Consider the following 26700-nt stretch of genomic DNA (forward strand, 5'->3'; position numbering starts at 1 on the left):
TTGAAATCACATCTTCCTTTCTTTAGGGCCAGCTATGGGTTCAGCTGAGTGGCAATGAGGAATGATGCTCTTCCCCGTTACCCACTTGATTTCTTTTTTTCTCTCTTTACCATGGAAGAGCAGTTCTGGTTTATACAAGATCAGTGCTCTGATCTACAGCTTCACAGCTGAGATGTTTTGAGAGTGTTCTGCAGAGGTGATGAGTCCCCAGGCTGTAGAATTTTATAGTGTTCATGGCATGTGGGTCTTGGACACAAGCTCTGAATTTTCTTTCACAGTTAACTTTTGTCATCTGAATATTTCTAGTGTTCTTTAAGAGCAGCATTTCTGGTCAGGTCTTGATAATGCACTGAACTTACAGTCTAGTTATTTATTTGGAGTATTTCCTTACTTGAATTTTTTGGGGGGTTTTTAGGTTATATGCTCTGTGTAGCAGCTTTTTTTGCTTGTACCAACATTTTCCATATAGTTATTGTTAGAAAGAATCAATGCTGTTTTTTGGTTTTTTAAAGTATTGAAATAATTGGTGTAGTTATTGGCTATTCTGCTTTAACTATGGTGTTGACTTTTACCTGGTGTTTTAATGTTAAATATAGGAAAGAATGTCAGATGGCTGTGGGAGAAACCAGAGTTATGCTTACTGTAGTTATTCTGTAGTTGAGAGTCTCTACTGTGCATTTTGGGCAGGTGTCTATTCTTCTTGTGTCTTGCTGCAGAAATTCTCCCTCCAGCACATTGAGCTACTCACATTGCTTTGAAGTTTTCCATACCTACTGTAAAATAAAAGAGCTGCTTTAGTAACTGGTGGGAGCTGTTGATACATCAGAAAATAGAAAAATATTGTCAGAAACTTAATCTGTGTTCTGTTTGAGATGTTGTACGAATATTTGGATCTTGCATCAAAGATATGTCTCTTAAATTGATTTCTGAACTATTTGGTGCAAAGCTTCTTTCTTTTTCCTCTAACACTTGTATTTGAATTTCAGTCAAACTCAGCGAAGTCCCCACGTGTTTTACCGACATGACTTGATCAATCAACTTCAGCACAATCACGCCCTCGTTACACTGGTTGCAGAAAACCTCTCTGCTTATATGGAAAGCATGAGGCAGTATGCTAAAGGTGAGTTTTAACATCAAAGTTGTTTCATGGAGTGTAGGAGAACTCCAGTTGAAAATGGAGTTAAAAGTAAATTCCCATAATAACTTTTAAGTTTATTTGTTTAATTTTCAAGGATCTGTGGGGTTAATAGCTTTTGTGATGACTGATTGGGTAAGAAAAGCTTAAAGCACTGTTATTTTCTTTTTAATAATGGAAAATGTGTGTTTTGCAGCAGAATGTGAGAAAATGGCAGCCATTGTTTGTGGATTGATAAAAATCATCTTGCACTACTTAGGCTAGGGTAGTTATTTTTCTGTACTATTCTAGTAGTAAAACTTCTAGTTTTGAATTTGGAAGGTGCCTTTGAAAAGTTCTGTTAATCACCTCAGTTTGCAACCAATATTTGGAATTTGTCAGGGAGAAGGACTTCAAACCACAGGGATACCATTTCTTTTTCCTATATAACTTCTGTTCAGGCTTTCTCACCAGCACTTGAGCAGCACATTGTGTTAGTATTTTTGTATTTTAGGTTAATCCAGCTCTTTACTGATGAATTTACCCTCTTACTGTTGGTTAACCTTTAGCTACTCAGGTAGGAGCGTGGAAGTGAAGAACAGTGGACCAGGAAACTTGGTGCACTGGACCACAATTCTTGAAATATAAAATTTTGCCAACAGAAATGAAAGGAGATTTACACCCCTCCTTCCTCACCACTGACTTATATTGGCTGGAACCAAGTTCTACCCTATTCTACCCTGGCCTCATAAAAGTCTGGCAGCCTTTCTGTTGCCTTTCAAAAGTGACACAGTATGTTCTAGAGGGATTGAATTTAGGTCATTCAGAGGGGACAGGATATTTGCACATTGAAAAGCTTCTATCTACCTACCAGTGCACAGAAAAAGTAGCCTCTTGGAATTCATGTGTTTTGGAATATTAACTAACTAACTAACTAAATAAATAAATAAATAAATGTATTTTATATAAGAGATATCCAAAATACATACTTGAGGACTTGTGTAAATAGTGGTGCTCAGTGTAGATGGTCACTTGAGCAAGGTGTAGGCCAGTGATAATAACATTCAGTCAAATCTACTTATTGCAGCTGTGTTTCTCTATTCAGGAATATGTGGTGGGGTTTACCCTAATTTAAGTCTCTTAACTAATGATAGCATTGCATTAATTATTGTTAAAATAATACTAAATTATTTAGTCTGTTCTCACTATTAGTGTAGGAACTATTTTTAATGTACCTTATTTTTTAATTCTCAAGCCAAAAGGTCATTTTTGAAAATATTGTGTACCTATCAAATTGTGTAGGGCAGAAGAATTAGGCTGATGATTCTTCTCCTTTCCCAAAAACCCATGTTGCCCTGCCCCTCTCCATCTGTAGTGACTCAGTTAAGCAGTAATACAAACATCTTCAATGCAATAGAATTACAAGTGTGTAAAGGGCTTAAATTTAATCTAATTACAAAGCAATTAAATTGCTCTTTCTTGAGATGAAGCTGCTGCAGAACTTCTCATTTGTATCAGAGTACAAAAGCAAATGAATAATAGTGTGGGGTTTTTTATTAGGTGCTTTATTCCATTATTAAGGGCAACCAGGAAATCTTCATGTTCCAGATACTGTGCTCAGACTGTAATCCACAGTTCCTGTGCAAAAACTCTTTAATTTTCAGTTTTATGTGCTAAATAGAGCAGAACATAAAGTACTGTGAAGTTTGTCTTCCATTCCTTCATGGAGGGAGAAAAAATATGCCAGGGGGCCATATAAATGAAAGGGAATAGATGAAATGAGAAGAAAGAAGATTATGTATGTGAAGAGAGAAAGAACTGGAAGCTGTAGAATTAAGCTTGGCTGGAGAAGGTGAATGAGACAGAGGGGGAAACTTCAAGGCAAAGATCCAAACAGCACAGGTCAAACAGTTGCCATAGAAATAAAAAATCCAGTTGTTGACAGATATTCTTGACACTTAACATTGCAGTTACTATGTAATTTGGATATTTTAAAATTAATTTTGAATCTGCCATATGTTTGTTTTCCTTGAAGCCTTCCCTAGTTGTGTTCAGTGATGGAGAACAGTGTTCCTGTTCTTCTGTTATTCACCATTGCATAGTGTTTTCTGGGACACTCCCCTTTTATATGTTTGCATTTTTAAGGTTAAAGAGAAGCCTAATCTATGTTTCTGAATTTTTTCCATGCTCTGTGATTATCCCTTCTATTGAACTCATCCTTTCCTTCAGCTCTGCAAAGTCCTCCTGAGATGAGACAACTGCTCAATTCTCCTTTATTTCTGTTTATCTGCAGTAATAAAAAATCCAGAGTGTTAATGAAATGGATTTGTAGAAACTACTGTGTGTGTTTATCACTAATTATACTTAAATTTCAACCCATTGTTTCCTGCTCCAGTATGTAAGAGGACTATGTAAGGAGATCACACTTTGACTTGCAGTGGGATGTACAGAGTAGAAAATAAATCTGGGAAATGTAGAAAGAATGTGATACAGAAAATATTCATGAAAGTGGATTTTTTTTTGTAATTCAGTTTTTTTGAATTTTGAAGTACATCCACACTGCCTTTTCTCCAGCTGACTAGTTTGAGTTCTCCTGTCACTGCCACTGTTGGTGTTGTGTCTGTGAATTAAACTCTAGTCAGGAAGAAAAAGCCCAGATAGTCCCCACAGTGAAAATAAGCAAAGACCACCACCTCCCCCTCAACAAATCAAAATCAAACAAAAAACTCACCCACAACACCCAACACTTCAATTAATCAATTTTAATGTGTCTACAGTATGCATATCTGTGTGATTTTTTTTTTTCCTGCTGGAAACATGGCATATTTTATTGGTTTTCTCCTTCTAATTCTTAAATATTTTTTGTTCACATATTTTTGTGTTATCCCTTCAGAACTTTTTTCACATTTCTCCTTTTGCTAGTTGCTCATTTATGGTCATTTCATGCAGGTTATGATTTAATTTTTAAGAACTTCTGAACATAATGTCTTCAGTTTTACAGACATTAGTTAACTACTGGTCTTCTGTTTCCCCTGTCACTCAATATTTAAGGTAGTGTATCTTTTGCACTTGGATCTAGAGAGGAGTGTGTATGACAATTATTTTTCTCTTTATTTTGAAACACTGATGTACTTCTGTTTTCCTCCTGCCTGATGTAATAGGAGATACTGATTTTCAGCTCTGAGGATAAATTTTAGTATTAGTCTTGATGTTGTCATGAGATGGTCTCTGCCATGGCTGGGTCACCTTAGTTAAAGGCAATCTGTGCACCTTTGCAAATAGGAAATACAACATTAATTAATATATAATGGTGCTATCATAATGAATATGTGTCATGATGAAATACTGCTAGTATTAAGGTAATGCAAGTGCAGATCTGGATTGTATATTTCTTTAAGAAATGTAAACAACAGCCAACCACCAAACAAAACTACACCAAAACCATGTTCCTATGAACAAAATTGCTGTTTAAGAAAATATTATGCTGAACTTAGACAAAATGCAGGTACAAGTCTTGACTTCTTGCCTTACTTTCAAAAGGCTACTTCTTTTTCAAGCTTGTCAGTATTACAAGCATTTGGGATTCATGTTTGGAAACTTGCAATAAATAAAGTTGTCTTATACTTTCTTCCTTTGAGTGATGCTGTGTGCACAGCTGTGTATGTAGGTGGTAAAGAGATGGAGTCATGATTTCCTGTGGAGAGGAAAAAAACCCAAAAAAATAGAAAAATGAAATTTTGGATAAGGTACTCTGTAACAAAACTAAAGCATCCTCAGAAAAAAAGCACTGAATAATTGAGTTATATGCTTGGTATACTTCTATTTTCAACTGACTTCTGACTTCAAACTGACTACTTAAAATAGGAAAAATTGATTTGAATAAGTGGAGTGCAAGTTCTTAATTGTTCTTAAACACTTTCATTGTATTGAGCAGTGAGCACATGTATCTGTACATAATTGTTTGTTGATTTGGTTATAGACCTCAGTATTCTTTGCCTGTGCTCAGCTTAGGAAGAAGCATTAGCTGGTAGCTGAAAACTCTTTTCATCCACCTCACTGAGAGTGTACTGGGTTTGGATTATATTCAGAGTAACTAGTCTTCAAACACATCCTGCCTTCTGCAGTCAGCATCACTTTTCTGAGTGTGTTGTCTAATAAAATGTTGTATTTGCAGAGCATGGTGAATATGATCCTCAAACTGTGAGACCAGGAAGCCGATACAGTCACGTGCAGGAAGTTCAGGAGCGACTTAACTTCTTACGGTGAGTTTTATCTTGAACACTGGTTTAACTTCTGTGAGAATACTTTGAATGCTTTTTGAAGGAAAACCCATTGCATTTCTTTCTCTTCTATAGCTTTAATTTGTTCTGTTAACTTCTTTCAAAACTCAGATGCAAAAATACACTGAATGTTTTTGTTTTGGTTTTGGTTTTTCTTTGAGGGCTTTTATGCTACTGTTGGAATATTCAAATAAAGTTTATCAGACTCTCTGGAATCCAGGGCTCTTATTCTGCACTAAGATTTGTATTTTTTCCTGTCAGTATGCAGAACTTTACTGACTAAATGCAATGTTTGGTGGATACAGTTGCATTCCTATTGGGGTAACTTAGTTTAAAATTTGAAGTATTCTGAGTAGAAATGTGGCCATGTGTCCTTACTTGTGTCACACCAGATTTAAATCCATGATCATAAACTGATGTATACTTTTGTCAGTCACTGCTGTTGTGTTGGCAGCAACTAAGCTGAAAGAAAGTTCAATAAAAAAATTACTTGGATGATTTTGGCCAGCTCCTTTTGGAGTGGAATAAGAAAACAAAGAATCTCTGTTCATCATAGAGCTGCAGAATGTTGATACTTTCTAGGCTAAGTCTCTCTCAGGCTTTTCCTACTTGGTTTAACCCTTTTTTTAGATGAGTAAAAATACTTGAACTGTCAAGTTCTGAACTATTTTTTTCCTGTTTTCTAAAGGAGATTTTCTTTTACTTTTTAAAATTTTACCAAGAATTCCTATTAACTAAACTGAAGTGTTAACTGTTTAATGAAATTATACAATTGCTTATGGGTAGCACACTTAATGTATCACTCCTGCATGTTAAAAATTGTAACTTCCTTAGATTTAAGTTCAGTATTTGTTAATCCACATGAATGTAATTTCGTAATGAAATACATAAAATCCCATGGATGTCAATTGCAGAATATGTAACAATTTCTGAAAAGCACTATCATAACTCAGTCCCTGATTTCTTTTGCATAAAAAAGTTTTTGAATGAGAAAAATTAATTTAAAGAACTTTGATTATCATTTGTTCCTCCTGAAACATTCTTAGTTTTAGCTCTCAGAATTGAAGTTCTTAATGATTGTTTCATAATAATTGAACACAAATGAAAAACTTGCTTAAATAACAGGAAAAATTTCCAGTTCATTGATTTTAGCTTCTGGCTCTGCTCCATGCTATTGATATCTTTTTTGCAATTTTTTTAAAGCAAGTGTTAAAAACATAGTGAATGACTGCAGAATTAATTTATTCTCATATGTTGTGACCTTATTCTTAATCTAAATAGTTTACATTAGGAAATGTGCATTTCTTTGTATATAAAATGTAAACAATGGTTGCTGTTTTTGTGTAAGGCACTTTTTTATTGAATTGTGGGGGTTTTTTGTTTGGTATAAAAGATCTCAATCTATTCAAAATGACTAAGATAGCATGGGGTTAATTATGAGTGGATTGATGATGTAAATAAAGTTTTCATACTTGTGATATATATATATATAATATATAATATGCATATCCAACTTTGTGCCTATGCTTTTTACTGAATTGTAACTCTGGATGTCTCTTAGACAGTGCTGTTAATTGTCTCTTTGTTTTGCTCAAGATTTTTATTGAAGGATGGTCAGCTGTGGCTCTGTGCCCCTCAGGCGAAGCAAATCTGGAAGTGTTTAGCTGAAAATGCGGTTTATCTTTGTGATCGCGAAGCCTGTTTTAAATGGTATTCCAAACTAATGGGGGATGAACCAGACTTAGACCCTGACATTAATAAGGACTTCTTTGAAAATAATGTGCTTCAGCTGGATCCTTCCCTATTAACAGAAAATGGAATGAAATGTTTTGAACGTTTCTTCAAAGCTGTGAACTGTCGAGAAGGAAAGCTAGTAGCAAAGAGACGAGCCTATATGATGGATGATCTGGAATTAATAGGATTAGACTACCTTTGGAGGGTGAGTTAATTGAAGGAAGCATCTGGAAGGTTAACTGCTAAGACTTTCTCAGTCTCTTTATGGTTTTAGGAATGTGTAATTTATTAGTAATGGACTGAAATGCGTGGCTTTTGACTCCACTGTCTTCCCAGCAAGTATGCAAGTTGGTAACTTTGCAGGCTGATGTTTGATGGAAAGTTTTTTGAAACATAAGTATATTTATGTATGCACATGAAATTAAAAATTTGCTTATATTGTTGAAGAAGAAAAGATCCTTCCAGGTGAATTATCTGCAGATTTCTCTTTTTTCATATGCACATTATAATTAAGCTTTGTTTCATGCACTTCATAAGCTATTTCATGGCATTCTTTCTGGTGTGGTAAACTGGAGTGATTCTAGATCAGACCAAGTGAGCGCTGGAATATTCCTCATATAACCACAACCTTTTGGCTAAACATGGTGGTTTTCTAGGATCTGTAGATAACCACCTATTCTCTATATATAGAATCTCACTTTTCAGTTGGAAGGTTGAAGCTTCTTGAAGCTTGCCAAATCTGTTAGTGAAAACCATCAGTATCTAAACTGTAACCTAATTTTTTTCTGAGTACCTCTAGTTCTCAAGAGCTGCATTAGAGAGCCCAATTAGAGCAACATTAGTGGTGCACTGTGACATGATTATCATGGCTGTATGTTTGTAAAATGTGTATAGCAGCAGTTTTCAGTAATTTTGGTGGTAGCTTGTTGAAGGGTTGGGTACTTTAATCCTGGTAATAATAGTAGATCCCAATTTTTATACAAGTAAGTTCACATGGTTTTTGTGAACAGAGTCCCCACAGAATGTTAGCCTGTTTTAGTTTTGGGAATCAACTTATTCTGATCAGCATAAGAAAACTCATGAAGCTTCAACTCAGTACACTGCAGGGGTTGTCTGTAAAACCCTCTGTCAGACCTGGTGACTAGTGATTAAAATCTATTTATCAGGTTAGAATCAGAATTGATTTGCTTGTCCCCCTTCCACTCAGTCACAGCCATTTAAATACTTGTAAATTCTATCTGGTGATGTAGATTGTTGAAGCATCTGAAGTTGTTTTCTTATTCTCCAAAACAAGCAAAAATTTGAAATAGTATGCAAACATGAGCATATAAACACTACTTTTGCTCTGTTTATAGAACATCAGCCCTTTTTTTGCCAACTCTGAACTTCAAAACTAGTTAATTATTAATCTTTTGCTCATTTAATTATCATAAGTGTAAGTTGTATTGATTGTATTTTGTAGCTAAGCATTATAGTCCCTTTCACCTCATAAGATAATTAGGCATACTGCTGTGTTGAGATACTTACATAGTAGTTTTGGTTTTTGTTTTTCTACCAGCAGGTTTTAAGAGATGCTAATTATTATTTTTTTTATTGTGCTAGGTTGTGATTCAGGGAAATGATGACATTGCAAACAGAGCAATAGACCTTCTTAAAGAGATCTATACTAATCTTGGCCCAAGGTTACAAGTTAATCAGGTAAGAAAAAGCAACAAGTATAAATAAATATATATAATAATACATACATAATAAAAAAGTATTAAAAATCAATGTGGTGATATTTTTATAGTTGAAAGGAAAGCAGGAAATAGTTTCTGTGTTTTGGAGGGTGAGTCCAACCATCAGATTCTGGGCAGATGCAGAACTAAAGTTTTTTCTCATATTTGCAGACCGAACTCTCATTAATTTTTCATACTAAGTTCATGCACTGTATTTGCTCTTGCTACTCAGAAAACAGTTAATGTCATATGAGTTCTGTTCCACTGAGAATTGTGGCACTTACTCATTCAAGTATGTTCAGTGGCTGAGTCTGTGGGGTGTCATCACAAGCTAATGTAATCTGTTTTTGCTGGTATGTCCCTTACAAAGGGTCACTGAGTTTCTATATAATGGTCAAGCTGAGGTCTAGCAAGTCAGATATTATCTCTCTGCATTAATATTTGCTGGGAGCTATGGTTAACTGGAAAGAGAAGAGATACTGGATTTATGTAAGGTCAAGGAAAGGGATGTCATCCACACGGTCCTTGACAGGCTTGAGAGCTGGACCAAAGTCCAGCAAAGTGAGAGCAAAGCCAAGTGCAAGGTCCTGCAGCAGGGTTGGGCAATCCCAGGCACAAATGCAGGCTGGGGGATGAACAGCTTGAGAGCAGCCCTGCAGAGAAAGACTTGGAGGGTGTTGGTTGGCAAGAAGCCCAACATGCACTGGGAGCCCAGAAAGCCACCTGGGTCTTGGGCTCCATCATGGGCATGCAGCAGGAAGGGCAGAAGGTCCAGGAAGGGGGTTCTGCCCCTCTTGTCTGCTCTGGTGAGTCCCCACCTGCAGTGCTGCATCCAGCTCTGGGACCCCTAACATGGGAAGGAGATGGACCTGCTGGTGTGAGTCCAGAAGAGGCCATGAAAATAATCAAGGAGCTGGAGCAATCTCTGCTGTTAAGTAAGACATGGAGAAAATAAGGCTTTCAGGAGACCATAGAGTTCTTCCAGTACTTACAGGGTGGTACAAGAAAGCTGGGGAGGGACTTTAGGTAAGGGCATGTACTGACAGGACAAGGGGGAAGCTTTAACTGAAAGACAATAGATTTCAGTTCGTTATTAGGAAGAAATTATTCCTGTGAGGATGTTGTGTCACTGGCACAGAGAAGCTATGGGTGCCCTACGTTTGGAAATGTTCAAGGCCAGGTTGGATGCAAATCTGAGCAACCTGGCCTTGGTTGTTGCCCATGGCAGGGAGGTTGGAACTGGGTAATCTCTAAGACTCCTTCCAACCCAAACCATTCTGTAATCGTGTGGCTGCACAAATTTAGTGGAGGAATATTGTCCTTTGGACAATCTCCTGTTGATAACTTGCCAGGTGTATTTCTTAAGGCTTTGTTTATTTCTTAAAGCTCTGATAGTCTTCATGTCTTCAAAAACACTTTCATAATCTACAGAGCCAGGTCCAGCACAGCTGCTCTAGGAGGTGAATTCACAACCATTCAAGCTGTATCTTCCTGCAGTGCAGATGGCTGGAAGCTTCTGTCTTGCTGTAGGTCTGAGCTTACTGAGCACACATTGTTCTGTCCATCTGCCCATGCTTAGCTCTGACACTTCCAGAAGTGTTGGATTTACATGCACACAAAAAATATTTAACATACTCTGAGAAAAAGAATAACTGAAAGTCGAGTTCAGTGTTCTCTGTCCAAACTTTCACGTTTTCTGTTTGCATACAACATGGTCATAGCTACTGATGACGTGAGATTATTGAAGTGCACTCTAAATTAGGGGTATTTATTGATTGGAGTTGCTGGAATAAAACAGCTTTATTAAATAACTTACCTGTTTTGGTTTGGGGGATTTTTTTTCTCTGCCATTTGGTCATCCTCCTAAAGATGAATTCTAATACATCTTGTAATTATACCAATTTCTTAATGTAATTAGGTAGTGATTCATGAAGACTTCATTCAGTCCTGTTTTGATCGTCTAAAAGCCTCCTATGATACGTTATGTGTGTTGGATGGAGATAAAGACAGTATCAACTGTGCAAGACAAGAAGCAATAAGGATGGTGAGAGTGTTGACTGTTTTAAGAGAGTATATAAATGAATGTGACAGTGATTACCACGAAGAGAGAACTATTCTACCTATGTCAAGGTATGTGAAAAATCAGTATCATGATTTTGATTTCTGTTAAACTAAAATAATACTATTATCCTTGGTATTTTTACATTCTAAATGGTTTCTAGTCAGGAAATGATTTCATGATGTTTCAGAATTCCCTTTTCTTTGCTAATATTTTTAAGAATTAAGAATCTTTTCTTTGTATTTTTAAGAAAAAAATTGAAAGATCAGGCAAATACAAGTATATATGAAAGGGAAAGCAGGTCTAAGAATGAACTTGGTGTTTTTTCTGTAACTAGCATAATGTACCTTGAGGCTGTGTTGTTTTGGATATAGTTCTTTTTTTGAGGTAATTCCTTGAAAGCAGTACTGTTCCTTACATTAGCATTGGCAAAGCATTTTTGTTTCTTATGGTCTTATTACACAAAAACATGCTGTAAATGTGTGTGTTCACTTTCCAGAATTGTTGACAGAGATCTCAATCTTACTTTGCAAGGTTTAATTTTTAATTATCTCTAAATGAAACATTCTGTAAGCTCCTCACAAGAAAGGGAAGAAGAGCACAGTACTTTGAAGTATATTTATTTTCTGTATACCTTCACTCTTCTTATACTTGTCCTTGAGTGAAAACTTAGCTTAAATCCTTGGAGTCTCTGGATTTATGATGCAGCTAACATATTTTCACAGTGGAGGTTTTTCATCCACTTACTTTAAATGCACTTTAAAAAAAAAAAAATTGAAGCAATTGCTGTTTCTTTATGATGTGTCAGTAATTTGCAGTGTTCCTACAGCTTCTTTACTGCATGTATTGATTGTGATTGATTGATTAGTCCTAACAAAGTTTTCTTGTTGATTGTGGGTATATCTTTTTTTATATGGGCTGCTTGTTTGATTAGACTAATCTTCCACAGGCCTTGTTAGCAAGGAGCTTTATGAGAAGTTTTTGCCTTTTGTTACATGGGATTAGTTTGTTGGGCTTATCTGGGCACATCTTTCTTAATGAGCTCCCTGCCATTGTGGAGGGTGCGATCACTGCTAATGTGAAACCATTTCTTCCTTTTTTGACCACTTTAACCTTTTTAAAAAGATTGTGATTTTAAAAACTGGAATTCTAGTATAAAACTTACAACAGCTTTTGACAGAAGGCATTAAGGCTTGATAGCCTGATGGCTTTTTCTGATCTTGGTGTAGTTAAAGCTTGAGTTGCTTTGCTAAAAGAGCAAAATGTCATTTCCAGTCTGATTAAGCTTTGCACGTTTTGATCAGGAAGTTACAAGACAGAGAAAGCATCTAAAACTTTATAAGAGAGTTCTAAAATTTCTGTCAGTAACCTGACTGAAAATTTGACCATATGATTAATGCATTTGACTATATGATTAATGTATTGAGTGTGGCTTCTTGGAAGATTCTGTGTGTGTTGTTGCCATATCTGCTGGGACTTTCACGGAATCTTACCCTGGAAAATACCATGTAAAGATTTGGTGTGGAAATACCTGCCACTAAAAAATGCAGGAAGGAAAAGAATTTATTTCATGAGGGCAAAAAATAACTTTTTCTGGTTTGTTTATTTTCAGAGCTTTCCGTGGTAAACATATCACACTTGTGGTTCGTTTTCCAAACCAAGGCCGGCAGGTGGAGGATTTGGATATTTGGTCTCACACAAACGACACGATTGGCCAAGTGCGGCGTTGCATCCTCAACCGCATTAAAGCCAACAGTGCTCACACAAAAGTGGAGCTGTTCATTGGGGGTGAGCTGGTAGATCCTGCAGATGACAGAAAATTAATTGGGCAGCTGAATCTCAAAGATAAAACGGTGAGTGTGGTAGGCTGGGTATTTACATCAATTCAGATCTTCCTTTCCTTTTGTAAATGCTTGAAAAATACCATGCGTGGCATCATTTATTTTTGTGAAATAATTCTATTCTTCCTTCTTGTATTATGCCATTAACATTTTATCAGATGCTTATTTGGTAAAGAATCTTAATTTTTGGAGAGTAGTAAAACTATGATTGTCTTTTTCAGCTAATTACAGCTAAGCTTACACAGATAAATTCTAATATGCCCTCAAGTCCAGATAGTTCTTCTGACTCTTCAACTGGTTCTCCGGGCAACCATGGCAATCACTACAGTGATGGTCCAAATCCAGAAGTTGAAAGCTGTTTGCCTGGAGTGGTAAGCATTTTCTGAAATTACCAGTTCAAACATGGTTGTTTTGGTTTTTTTTTAATAGCTTGTCCTTGGCTAACAATTTTTATGTGTGTCTTTTTTTTTTTTTTTTCCTAATTTGCTTATTTTAAGATCATGTCACTGCATCCTCGATACATCTCTTTTCTTTGGCAAGTTGCAGACTTGGGCAGTAGTCTAAATATGCCACCTCTTAGAGATGGAGCTCGTGTTCTTATGAAGCTCATGCCACCAGGTAAAGCTTAACTTTATCCTTTTTTTTTATCTTGTGATATGCTGTATAATAATTTCTCACCTGATATGTGAAACTGAAGACAGGGGAGTGTTTTCTACTTTCTGGTAATTTATTGATATGGCAATTCATTACTGTTATCCTAATTAGAGCTGTAAAAGATTCCCAAGTAGTTTTTTCTTGTCTGCTGTGTGAAGGTACATGGTTTGCAGTTGGTACTGGGGTTCAGTGCCACAGTGTAGTGAAAATGGGGAGCATTGTATTTTAAAATGGTTTTGTAGCACTGCTTTAATAGGACCACTTTTGACTGTAATAATAACTGGAGAACACTCTCTAGTCTGAATTTTTAAATTTTTGCAACTGTTCTGATACACTTAAATTTTTTCAGATTTATAATTGTAAACAGTACTGGCTTGTTGTGGAGTAATTTTGCTGCAAAATGCTTATAAGTTGTGTTTTTATTGCAGATAACACTACGGTCGAGAAACTAAGAGCAATTTGTTTAGATCATGCAAAGCTAGGGGAAAGCAGCCTTAGTCCATCCCTTGATTCTCTATTCTTTGGTCCTTCTGCCTCACAAGTGCTGTACCTAACAGAGGTTTGTGATGCTTTGCCTGTTCTTTAAAAATTGTCAATTCTTTCTGTGGCAGTCCTCCCTATAACATTATGGAAGCCTAAGATTAAATTCTGGTTAGAAATTAACAATTGAAAATGCTTAACAATTTACTGGAATAAACATGTGTATGACCAGTGCTATCAAAGTAATGCTTATGTAGTATTGCTACAAAATCTGTTCCGTCATCTGTATCCAAGCTGGTGCATTTCCATTAGATAACTCTGTATTTTCTTTTACAGGTAGTTTATGCCTTGTTAATGCCTGCCAGTGCACCTCTGGGAGAAGATGCTAGTGACTTCCAATATAACTTCCTGAAAAGTGGTGGTTTGCCTCTTGTGCTAAGCATGCTGACCAGAAATAACTTCCTGCCAAATGCAGATATGGAAACTCGAAGGGGTGCCTACCTTAATGCTCTAAAAATAGCCAAATTATTGCTAACAGCAATTGGATATGGCCATGTTCGAGCTGTGGCAGAAGCTTGTCAGCCAGTTGTGGAAGGCACAAGTACAATTTCACCGGTAATACAAATCTTCCTTGCTGTAAATAGCAGTCTGCTCTGTGTTTTATAATGTGTGTAGCAACATCTCTTAACTTTTCATTGCTAGTCTATTCTTTGAGTGTGTTGCAGACCAAGAACTCACAGTACTTTCAGATAATATTTTGCAATTCTAAAAAAAGAGATCAACTTACTAAACAAATCCTATTTATTGGTGACTGTAAAAAATTAGGTGTGAGATGCACTTGCTCTGTACATGATTTTCAGTGTTTGCATGATTGTCAGCACAGGTAGTTTCTCATTTTAAACTTTATTCATCCTTCTGGGCAAAATGTCCAGCCCACAGCAGGATAAACACACCACGTGATGTGTGAGCAGCTGGCTCACAGGTTGGGCACAGAGGGTTGCAGTGAATGGTGGTATCTGCCTGGTGACCTGTCACAGTGGGGTTCTGCAAGGCTCCATCCTCATCCCTGTGCTCTTCAACATCTTCATAAATGACCTGGATGCAGGACTGGAAGGGATGCTGAGCCACATTTGCAGATAATACAAAACTGAGAGGAGCTGTTAATTCCCTGGAGGGCAGGGAGGCCCTGCAGAGAAATCTCAACAAATTAGAGGATTGGGCAATCACCAACTGTATGGAGTTCAACAAGGGCTAATGCCAGATTCTGCACCTGGGATGGTTGGACTGAGGAATGAGATGCTGGAAAACAGTAATACAGAAAGGGACCTGGGTGTCCTCCTTGATGGCCAGTTGAGTATGAGCCAGCAGTGCCCTGGCAGCCAGGAGGGACATCCCTGTCCTGAGGGACATCAGGCTGGGCAAGGGAGGGGATTGTCCTGCTCTGGGCTGGGGCAGCCTCATCTTGTGTGCTGGTGGCAGTTTTGGGCACCACAATATAAGGATATTATTAGACCATCCAAAGGAGGGCAACAGGGGTGGTGAAGGGCCTTGAAGGGAAGCTGTATGAGAAGCAGCTGAGGGCACTTGGTCTGTTCAGCCTGGAGAAGACTGTCACTGCAGTCACAACTTCCTTGTGAGGTCACGAGGGGCAGGCACTGATCTGTGCTCTGTGGTGACAGTGACAGGACCCAAGGAAATGGCCTGAAGCTCTGTCAGGGCAGGTTTAGGTTGGATATTAGGAAAAGATTCTTCCCCCAGAGGGTGGCTGGGCACTGGCACAGGCTCCCCAGCACAGTGGTCACAGCACCAGCCTGACAGAGCTCAAGGAGTGTTTGAACAATGCTCTCAGGCACATGGTGTGATTCCTGGGGATGATTCTGTGCTGTGCCAGTAGTGGGACTTGATGATCCTTGTGGGGCCCTTCCAACTCAGCATATTCTGTGATAAATGGGAATTCCCTGTTTGTGGGGTTCCATCCCAATTATTTGCTAGATCTATCAACCTATACTCAGGAATACACAGAGAACCCCACTTCAGAGACTTCATTCCACAGTGTTGACTAAGATCCATCTCTGAATCAGAGAAGTACATTCTCCTTAAATCTCTCTTCTGGTTAGCTGCATCTCTTGGAAGATATATAATTAATTCTTTTTCAAGCAAATCTGAACTCTTAATGATTACAATGAACCAAAGTTCCCTTTTTATGTCTCATGTTAGACTATAATAGGAATATATTAAGGCAGACATGTTTTCTATCCTGTCTTTTGTCTGTTTAAAATGGCTGAGTTTTACTGCCCTGTTTTCTTACAACAGTTATTTAAAGGCCATTTTGGAACACACATTGCATCGCTTGAGTCTTGAAGTATTGTTTGAATCAGACTTAGGCTGACTTCTTAGGAGGTAGTGACATTTGTCACAATTGCTGACTTTCACTATTTAGAGTTGCAAACATCTGATTTAATAATAACTGATTTGTTGGAAAAAGCATGGTTGTTCTTGCTGTCACCATCATCCTCTTTGGTAGTTTTTATTCCCCTGGGATGCAGGTGAGATTTGTTAAAACCTTTCATTTCTCTTACCTAGACTATAAGTACCAAAGAATAACTTCCTGTCTTGGCTTTCCATCCGTATTTAAGAGGAGGAGGCAGCCAAGGTTATGTGTCTGTATTTTTTTCAGTTGCTGGTCTGTTGCTGTCACTGGTACCTTTAAAATTGTTACTTTCTTCCTTGTTTTCATAGAAGGTTGAATTAATAATGTTAAATACAGTGTTCTGGTACACAGAACTGATTTACCCCATATGTATTGCTGGTGACCATTTCCAATAGCATCCAGTACCTGATTGACTTGGAAGCTCTGTTAGTCTTCAGTGGAGACTGTAACTTTGCTCCCTGAATCAAGTGTCTTAGTGAAGCTGACACAACAAGGGAAATGACCAACACCAGACCTTACACAGCAGCCTCACAGTGTGTCTTTTGAGAAGCATTTGAGATGGGCTTTTTTAACAAACTGGTACAGGAGAATGAAGGAATTCTTCTGTTTTAACTTGTAACCACAGCACACCATCTTTTGTTTGTGAGAAGGAAACATCCATTTCAGGTTTTGTCAAAGTTACGACGTTCTGGCAGACTAAGGAGAGAGGGATCTATGCTGAAACCTATACAAAAAAGAGAAAAACTTGTCTTGCTGTTTCTGTTTTGAAAATATTATAAAACTGGAGGGATAATTTAGAGTAGAATTCTTCAAGAGTAACTTTAATCAGATGTTTAAAATGTACTTCAGTATAATAAAAACTGCAGTTGTATTCTGTCTGGACACTCTTGTCTAATCGAGAAGGAGACTCAGTGTTTTACCAAACCCTTTATTTCCCACATCTACTGAAAGGGAAGGAGGCTTTGTAACAGAGAAAAATTCTGTTAACTTGAAGTAATCTGATCAATACACAAGCCCCCAAACCCAGTAAGTTTTGAGCAAGTGCCTTTCCTTTTAACTACTTGTACTCCATGATCATACACTGCTGCATAGTGTCTTCAGATGTGATGGTATCTGTTTGAAAATGAGGAGGTTTATTTATGTTGGCATTTGCACTAAGTAGTTTTCCTTCCAAGATCTTACCTACTTCTGCCAAACCTTTCCAAGTAACTTTAGATCTTCATATCTTTTTGCTCTTTTTTCCCATGTAAAAGTAAGTATGAGAAATACTTTCTTCCAGATAAACCAGGCTACGCATGACCAGGCAGTGGTGCTACAAAATGCCCTACAAAACATTCCTAATCCAACTTCAGAGTGCATGCTGAGAAATGTAGCAATACGTCTTGCACAGCAAATATCTGATGAGGTTGGTGAATTCCTTTCTTGTATCACCTTTTTCCTTATAGCATCTTTTCTATTTTCTTAATCCCTAAATTTGTTGCTTTGTAAGACACAGGTTTTCCTTTTGAAGTGTTTTAGGTGATGGTCGTATGAAAGAGAAAAATCTCAAATCATTGCCAGTGTATCTTTATATGTTGAAGATGCATTAATGACACAAATGAAAACCTCAGGCTAAAGCTAAACAATGTGCTTTGCAAACATAGTGGTCTTGTGTGTATGGTGTGGCCAAAGCCCATTTGGATCAGGAATTGAGAGTCATGTTAGTGAATTCAGCTGAATTCACCAGGAGCTAAAGTCACCACTGGTTTATCTTCCTCTTCCATGTGCATCTGGATCCCTTGGTTTCCAGGGTGGAAGCCATAAATGCAGTGTTTCTGTACTGTATAGCATATCTGCAAAACTATCTCCAAAACATTTCTGAGATACCTAGATGAAGGTATTACTGTATTCTCATCTTGGTGTTGACAAGTGCACTATCCCTTGAGAACAAAGGGCAGTGTGTAAAGAAAGCACAGTGTGCTGCACTGCAAAACGGAGCCATCTGCCTTCCATCAGTGGCTGTTTTACATCCATAGCTGTAAAATCAGCCAAATGAACTCTGACTTAATCAAATTTCTTCCATAGAAGAAATATCTTTTGAGGTGAGATGTGAGGAAAGGTTTTTAAATTCTGCCTTTATCTTTCTTAGAGGACTGCTAATAAATAAATAAACTATTTTTGTTTCACCAAACACATCAATGCAAATATAATCTGAATGTGTTTAACAGTATTGCTGTGGAGGATTTGTCTGTAATTTTCTGAAATTATGAATACTGCTGTAGATCTAAAGTTCATATGTATTGTTGTTTGCCTTTGAAATGTTTTTTTCCCTTTCATGTTTTGATGAAGAGACTCTTTCCAACCGATCTCACAATATTTTAAAAAAATTAATCTGGCATAGTTTCCATAGGCCAGAGAGAAGACTTTAGCACAGAGAGGAATCATTCACCTTTTTAAAAAACATTGATACTTAAAGATTTTGAAACTACAATGAGATAAATAAAACCCTGATACTTTTCTTGTAGCACTGTTACCGTAAGGTTGCTTTGCTTGTGACAAAGATAAAATGCCTTTTATTTTTCGTATAAATACTGTTAATGTCCATATCAGTACAAGAATGCACATTGGTCAGGTTTCTTGATGCAGATATCTAACCAGCTCAGCTTCTTAGAGTCCCGTTTTTTCATTGTCTGAGCATTAGAAAAATGAAACTTGAAATCTTTGAGAACTGTCTGCCATCTGCTTTTAGAGATTGCCTGTTTAATGGGCAACTGACCATGAATATTAGCAGTTGTAGTTCATTTTGTGTATGTAGTACATTTTGTAATGTGTGTATATCAGTAAAAAATACTGGATGTTAACTCAGACCATGCCCAAAGTACTGTAGTGTGACTCTGCATTTATTAAATACATGAGCTGTGTTCTTACTCATGTTGTACCCTCTGTGTCTTGAACATGAAGCAATCCCTTCATATAATGATCACATACTTGATAACATCAGTGTGTTCAAGCTGGCTATCAGCTAGCACACCATGGGGAGAAACACTAAAATAAGTTCAGGTTTTTACATTGCTTAAGAGGCTGGCTGCCTTCCAGGTGAATGCTTGGTGGTTTCTTGGGATTTTTTTCCTAAATGAAGAAGGTTTTAGCATTGAAATTGGTAGTTTCTGCTAAGCTTTAGAATCGGTGTTGCCTACATGCTACTTCAAAAAATGGAATTTTACATAAGTGAAGTATAAATACTCTTCAAGATACATCATCTGTTTTCTATTTAAGAGAAAAAATCTTTAATGTTTTAAATTTTCTGTCAAATACATTTGTGGGAATTTAGAATCCATTGTAATGTTATTTGCAGCTTTATTTTAATGTTGCTTTAGTTAATTTCTCTTTTTTTCAGGCTTCAAAATACATCCCTGACATCTGTGTTATCAGGGCAGTACAAAAAATTGTTTGGGCATCAGGTTGTGGGTCAGTTCAGCTGGTTTTCAGCTCGAATGAGGAAATCAGTAAAATCTATGAAAAGGTAAGAATCCCTGAACAACTACTTTTCTGTATAACTGTTTGTTTCTGTACAAAAGGGAATGTTGATCTGGTCAGGTTTAGAGTGTGATGAGCTTTTAGGTGGATACAATGATGTATTTCAGAATCTAGTACATGTCGTCATAACACACCTTAATTTTCTATTCCAAATTCCTTTTCTCAATTGTTGAATTGTAACTTGAATTTCGTGTCAGCTCAAAAATACACCAGTTCTGTAACTGCTGTAACTGTTTTCAACCCAGTTAGATTCTGCATCTAAATAAGGAATAGGCATTTCCTGCAATGATAATTTGTCTAGTCCTCAGACTTAAAAGGTCTGTTGTACAGAAGTGATTCAAAGCATATGTGCAGTCTAGAATGAGAAGCACAGAGTGGTGTGAGAAGCATTGGAAAAAAAGATAAAATTGCTAATTCTGTATGGCATATATATTCATGGTTTCACATGTGGTTTACACAGTTTGGAGTTGGAAGTTCTGTATCAGCACATTATCACACACCTTATGTTTAAGTAGTATTGTCTACCATTCTAGGAAATAATAATCTGTATATTGATAATGATTTTAAAAAGCATCTTCCTTTTGTTTGTCTTATAAAACTGGGTTTAGTACTCATCAATACTTGCCTGAGAGTAAAAGGAGAAGGAGAATGTAGGGAGGCTTAATTCTTGGTATATTCACTGTTGTGTTTTAAATGATCAGTTGAAAGAAGGAGATTTACTACAGCAAAATAAACACCTCTCCATTAGCTTTTGTAGAGTTATAGTGGCATCTGCTTCTTTTGCTATGAACATGACTCCTTCATTAAATAAATTGGAGTTTGGGGGTTTTTTTAAGTGATGCTTGCATATACAATGTGGTTTAGTTTGTGTGACAGTCCAGGCACATGAAGATAAGATAAGCTCTTCTATCTATACATAGGATGCTTTAAAAACAGTAGTGCACTAGAGAAAGTATGCCTAAAAGAGAACAGACCTAAATGTGCTTCATTAACATTTTTCTGGGTAAAAATTGTACACTTAAGTTCTGTAAAAATACTTTGAGGTAATGGGAGTTTTAAAAGAGATTAAATTTAAGCTGTCCATTACTGATTCATCTTTCACATGATTTTATGGATTTTTCATTTTTGTTTTTTTTTTATTTATATTCTTATTGACACTTATATGGACATTTGTAATAAATGGCAGCTGCATTTGATTTCTGCTAAGCAAAAGGGAAATAAAAATTGAAGGGGAAAAATTGGAAATTCAAAAGAGGAGGGAATTGCAGAAGTAACAAGAAGGGGAAATAAAGTACACTTTGTTAATATAACAGTAAAGGAGAGGGAAGTATCCAAGAAATAGAGGAATATCATGGAAGAAAAGACACAGTTTAAGAGAACTGTATCTGGTTGAAGATCCTAGGAAGCAATTTTTATGATGGCTTTATAAAGATTGAATATTACAATGTAGACCCCCCAGCTCAGTGTGCCTGAGTGCAGAAAAGTGCTTCATTGAGTATAAAATGCACTTTGCCTTTCTCCTGGGTCCCTGCTACTGTGCAGAAATAACTTCTTTCAAAGCAGGGCTTCAGTGCAGAGCAGGTGCAGTTCTGGACTTGCTGAAGGCATTCTGCATTTGCTTTCTGATCTTGAGTTGTGTCAAAACTGCCACAATCTCCTGCTGCAGTGCAGTGACTGCCTCCGATTTTTTATTTGTCTGCATAGACAGAATAGTGTTTGATGCCAGAGTGAGGCATATTTTGGCCTGTTCACAATTAGTTATCTCCTCTGTGTTGTAATCCCTTCTTTCTGCTTAATTAATCTTGATACCTTTCCACATACAAAACAAATGTTTAATGCCTCTAGTTAATGTGGCTAACCTGAACTCATGGTTTATAAATGACAAATTGAGACCTGCTCACATTCAGCTTCTTTGGAACTTCTTGGACGTAATTACTTCTAGATGGAGGAGAGAGTTTGCCATTATTCTCAAAGTATTAATTTTGAAAAATGTACCAAAATCAACTCAATTAATTCAAGTGTTCAGTTTAAGAAGTAATCTATACACCAATTATCAGTAATATTATTTTCTATGTCAGAAATCACCACAGCAGCTATGTTTAAAACTTGAACAGCTCTTTCATGTTTCTGAAAAATAGCAAAGTGATTAATGAATTCTAACAGTATTAAAAAGCTTTTGGTCAAATAAGTTGCAAGTGTCAAAGCCTTGTAAAACTGGACTGATTAATTAATTATAGAGCACTATAGCCTTTCTCAATTTAACAAAGTAGTAAAAGTTTTCCAAGCTTTAAATGCCATGTTTTGAGTGGTAGACAAAAAAAAACCCCAAGCAAACAAAACCCCAAATTCAAACCAAGAAAAACTCCCAACAGTACTAGCTGATGTAGCTGTTGCCTACAAGCTTTCTATTGAACTTCTGTCTCCATAAGTTCATGCTTGGAATCCTCCTTTGAGAAGCACAACTCTGAAGTCATCCCACACAGTGCTTTGGCTCCAGTCTGGGTGCATAATACTTGGCACTGATAATCACTTAGTGTACAAAGCTGTGGTTTGTGTTTGTGTTTAGTGATATACCTTGGAGCCAGTTGGGTTTCTTGGGATTGTTTTCTGTACCCACTTTGTGCACTCTTGTTTGTTTTCACAGACAAATGCAGGAAATGAACCAGACATGGAAGATGAACAAGTTTGCTGTGAAGCACTGGAGGTGATGACCCTGTGCTTTGCTTTGATTCCAACAGCACTGGATGCACTCAGTAAAGAGAAGGCGTGGCAGACATTTATTATTGATTTACTGTTGCACTGTCACAGCAAGTAAGTTTTGGTCACATCTATTATTTTGCAATTCAAAATGTATATAAAGCCTAAATGCAGAGCTGTGGCTTCAGCCCATCTGAAATTGTGATGTGAAGTATTGGGATAGGTGTTTTCAGAAACCGTCCAGGTGGAAAATTGTTGTGTTATTAAACTTGGCTGGCAATGTTTTGGTCTGTTACTAAAGAGTTAATTTTATTTTTTTAAGATACTGTTGTTTCATGAATATTCTAAGTTTTCATTGAGAAATGACAGAGATCCAAAATTAGTAGTGTCTTAAGCCTTTCAGTATGTTTTAAAGGGAGTCAGATTATGGTGCTCTCAGATGAATGGGGTCAGAATTTGAGCAGAATTTGTGTTTTGGGGTTTTTGACTTTTCTAGATAAACAGATTGAAAAATCTTACGTTCAACAGCATCATCAGAGCATCTCTTTACATTGAACTCTTCGCAAACATTGGTGAAACTGTGGAGTGTTACCAGAAATACCCAAGCTTTGTAAGGTTGCAGCCTTTGGTATAGGGTGTTGAATTTTCAGTTTCATTGAAGCTTGCTTGTATCATTTACTGTATGGAAAAGTAGTTCATACTGTCAGTATAAGAAGATACTACTGAGCTTGTTTCTCTTATATGCCTGTAAAACCTGTGGTAAATATGATAATCTCACTTAAAATGGTGCAACTGTTCATTGTTACATGATAGAATAGCACAAACATGAGTGCAAACAGAACATTGCTGTGTAAATGAAGATGGTGAAGCTGAACTAAGCTGCTAAAAAGTTCCTCTTCTGAATTAATGTGGAAACAAATCAGTGTTTGCAGTGCAGGGAAAGTTTAGCAAATACCAGACAGAACTCTGAATATCTTTCCACAACTATTGTTCTCAAATCTCCTATGCTCAATCAGAGAACAATGTGAGCAGAAATATGCATGTGAGAAAATATTTTTGGTGCACCATAAAAGACAAAGAAGATAACCAAGTTCAGATCTCACAAACAGGATCTTTCTAGAAAAGATCAGATGGTTTGTTTTTTAGAGTTTGACTGGGACTTCTATTTCCTCAGAGCATAACCATGCTACCTCTAAATTGAGAAACAGAATCCAAAATGTTTAATACTACATGTTAGAGCAGCTTTTCACCTACAAGGTAATTGTGTTTTGTAGTGTTCTCTGACTGCAGGACTGGCTTAGTTAAGAGAAGATAGCCAAGCAGTTAGTTCTAAATAATCCTGGAACCCAGAAGCATTCTACTGATTTCTGCAAAGTGCTTGGTGGCTACATGTATGTGGCCTAAATACATTAAAATTCTCTCTGCTGGTGTAAAGCAATGGCACTTACACCCACTGAAGAGACTTTCTGTTAACTGAACAGAAACCTGTGTCCTGGAGCTCTCAATAGGGCAGGATTCAGGTTGCCAGCCTTAAGGGAGTTGCTTGACCTCCAGGTGTTCTCCTGCTGAATGTGAGTTCATTGTGCAGCTCATGTCCTGTGTGCCAGCTCTGTGCTGTCATCATGTGTCTAAAACAGCATGAGATGCCTGTGCTCAGGCAGCTGCATCCCTCTCATGATTCCTTAAGAGCTCTTAGATGGTTACAGCTTCACAGAAATGTAACACTTGTGTTCAAACACTGCGTACTCCTCAGAAACATAACAGTGTGAGGCCTGTCACATTGGTCACATTTCTCATTTATCTCATTTATCTATTTCATTTTGCCTTCAAGCACACAGACCTGAGGAGTATCTTTGTGATGTGTCCCAAGCAGTTGAAGAATTGTATCTTAAAATAACTTTCTGAGCTGTTCTACAAAAAAGTTGGCTCAGCAATCAGACCGCATAAAATGTCATTTATTGTAAAGAACAAAACAGACCAGCCCCACCCTTCAGTCTGCTGCAACTCAGAGCAGAGTAGGAGAACTTGCAAAGATCAGAGAAGGGTGACAAGGGAGATCAAAGCTCTGCAATGAGATCCATCTGAGGAGCAGCTGAATAGCTGGGGGCACTTCATGCTGGAAGAGGGATGCATGGTGTGAGGAGAATACTGCAGAGACCCTTAAAATCAGAAGTAGCAAAGGGAGAACAAATGGAGAGCTGTGTTTCTTTTTGTAAGACCTTGTTGAGCATAACATTTAACCAGTGCAAACCTGCAGTTAGGAAATGGTTTAAGGGTTCTTTCATGAACTTGTTCAGTGAGGGCTATGAAATACTGCTCTTGGTAGTCTTCTTGAACCACAGATTGTTAGAAGCTGAGGGAAATTCTGGAGAAATGGCACTGCATGATTCCTTCTTCTTGTGCACTTGGCCTTGTGCATGGTAGCAGAGATGGGTGCTCAGCCAGGTGCACCTTTGCTCTGACCTCAGGGTCATCCTTATGTGGCTTTGAAAGCACACTTAACCACACATTAAAAAGCTCTGAAAATAATAGGATTCTTTGCTGTGCTTTCTACCCTGAATCCATGGGCACAAAGCAAAGACAGCCACACCAAACAAGACACTGCAGACCTCAGTTTTGCATATGTTGAGATACTTTCATAAAATCATTCATTCAGCATTCATTTGTAGTCTCTTCCCACACAAAAACAGTTGTTCCTAGCAGTTTTTACAAGGCATACTGCTCAGACTATTAATCCTACAACTTGAAAGAAAATAATTAGCCTTACTTTTTTTTTTTTTTTTTTTTTTTTTTTTTAACTGAAGCCTATCTATTCCTGCATTGCTCTAGTGATTAGATTAAGTTCCTTAATTATAGCCACTTGAATTTTCAGGAAGGTCATCATCTCTCACATCTTACTAATGATAAATTTTGATAACTTCAAAAATACTCAGCAAGCTGCTGCAGTGACACATGAAAGCAGTTTTGCTGGAGTAGATCTGGTTTGTCTTACCAGGTAAAACTGGTACTTGATTAGGAAAAAAAAAACTATTTAGGATTGCAAATTGTTGTGCAATATTTGCTGTCAGTTGCAAAGGTATGGTGGTTAGGTGTTTCTAAGTTTCTTTTACCTTTAAATATTTGATTTGTGTAACAGGTTTTGTAATATAATTCATGCATCTGAAATTTCACTGCAAGGAGAAATAATACAATGGGTAGTGAATAATTAAACTATTCCTGTTTCTTACATTAGGTTCCATTTTAGAAAATGGCATTAAGCAGATAAACACAAATTTAATTAATGTTCTGTTTGGACAGGGAGATTGAATTTAATGTTTCTATTCAATTATTTCCAGAACTGTTCGTCAGATGGCACAGGAGCAATTCTTTTTAATGGCTACCAGGTGTTGCATGGGGCAGAGACCTCTCCTTTTCTTCATTACCCTGCTGTTTACTGTTCTAGGGGTAAGTTTTCAGGGATAAATTCTTCAGTATGGGGGTGTCTGTAAAAAGTAATAGGACAAAATACCTGCAAGAAAATAAAAATTGCTATTAATAACAGTCACGAGAATACAGATTGCTTATAACATACAGGCAAGCAGCACAGCTGATTTCCATTTGAGCTACATCAGTGGAAAAGGGACTCTTTTGCATTTTCTGATAAGAGCATGAAGAATAAGCTTTGATGTCTGAATTTCATCTTTGGTGATTACTAACCTTTAAGTAAAAAAAGAGAGATGCCTACAGTTAGTGCCTTCTGTTGGTCCTGCCAGGGCTTTTCAGCTCCCCATGCTCATGGCTCTCTTGAACATTTGACCAAAAGTTTTGATTTGTTTTTCTTTTTCCCATTCATGTGTAGAAATCTCTCCTAAAATAGTTGAGAAGTCATTCATTAGCAGCTGAATACAATTTTAAACTTCTAGAAGGTTAAAAATTAGTCTACACTTGTTTTATGTTTGAGATTTAGGGGAAATATGTGTGTGTTGCACTGTAAGTAGGAGTGTGTATAAATTTTCTTTTGCTTTTGGTTTACTCAGAGCACTGCAAGAGAGAGAGCTAAGCATTCTGGAGACTACTTCACACTCTTAAGACATCTTCTTAATTATGCTTACAACAGTAATATTAATGTACCCAATGCTGAAGTTCTTCTCAATAATGAAATTGACTGGCTTAAGAGAATCAGGGTAAGTTACAGGA

General features: G+C 37.1%; 1 protein-coding gene across 2 annotated transcripts in view; it reads left to right on the forward strand.

Annotated features, from left to right (window-relative positions):
- The window catches only part of USP9X (ubiquitin specific peptidase 9 X-linked), a 96791-nt gene that overhangs the window by 47488 nt on the left and 22603 nt on the right, over positions 1-26700 (forward strand). For both annotated transcript variants that reach the window (XM_079301966.1, XM_079301967.1), the window contains exons 14-28: positions 987-1120; positions 5289-5376; positions 6991-7333; positions 8731-8826; positions 10765-10976; positions 12518-12758; positions 12968-13117; positions 13244-13364; positions 13829-13959; positions 14217-14495; positions 17591-17716; positions 19688-19813; positions 22472-22638; positions 25860-25968; positions 26541-26687. In XM_079301966.1, coding sequence (XP_079158092.1) covers positions 987-1120; positions 5289-5376; positions 6991-7333; positions 8731-8826; positions 10765-10976; positions 12518-12758; positions 12968-13117; positions 13244-13364; positions 13829-13959; positions 14217-14495; positions 17591-17716; positions 19688-19813; positions 22472-22638; positions 25860-25968; positions 26541-26687 — 2470 coding nt within the window. The remainder of the gene's footprint in view (positions 1-986; positions 1121-5288; positions 5377-6990; positions 7334-8730; positions 8827-10764; positions 10977-12517; positions 12759-12967; positions 13118-13243; positions 13365-13828; positions 13960-14216; positions 14496-17590; positions 17717-19687; positions 19814-22471; positions 22639-25859; positions 25969-26540; positions 26688-26700) is intronic.

The sequence above is a fragment of the Erithacus rubecula genome, assembly GCF_903797595.1.
Source record: "Erithacus rubecula genome assembly, chromosome: 1".
Lineage (NCBI taxonomy): Eukaryota > Metazoa > Chordata > Aves > Passeriformes > Muscicapidae > Erithacus > Erithacus rubecula.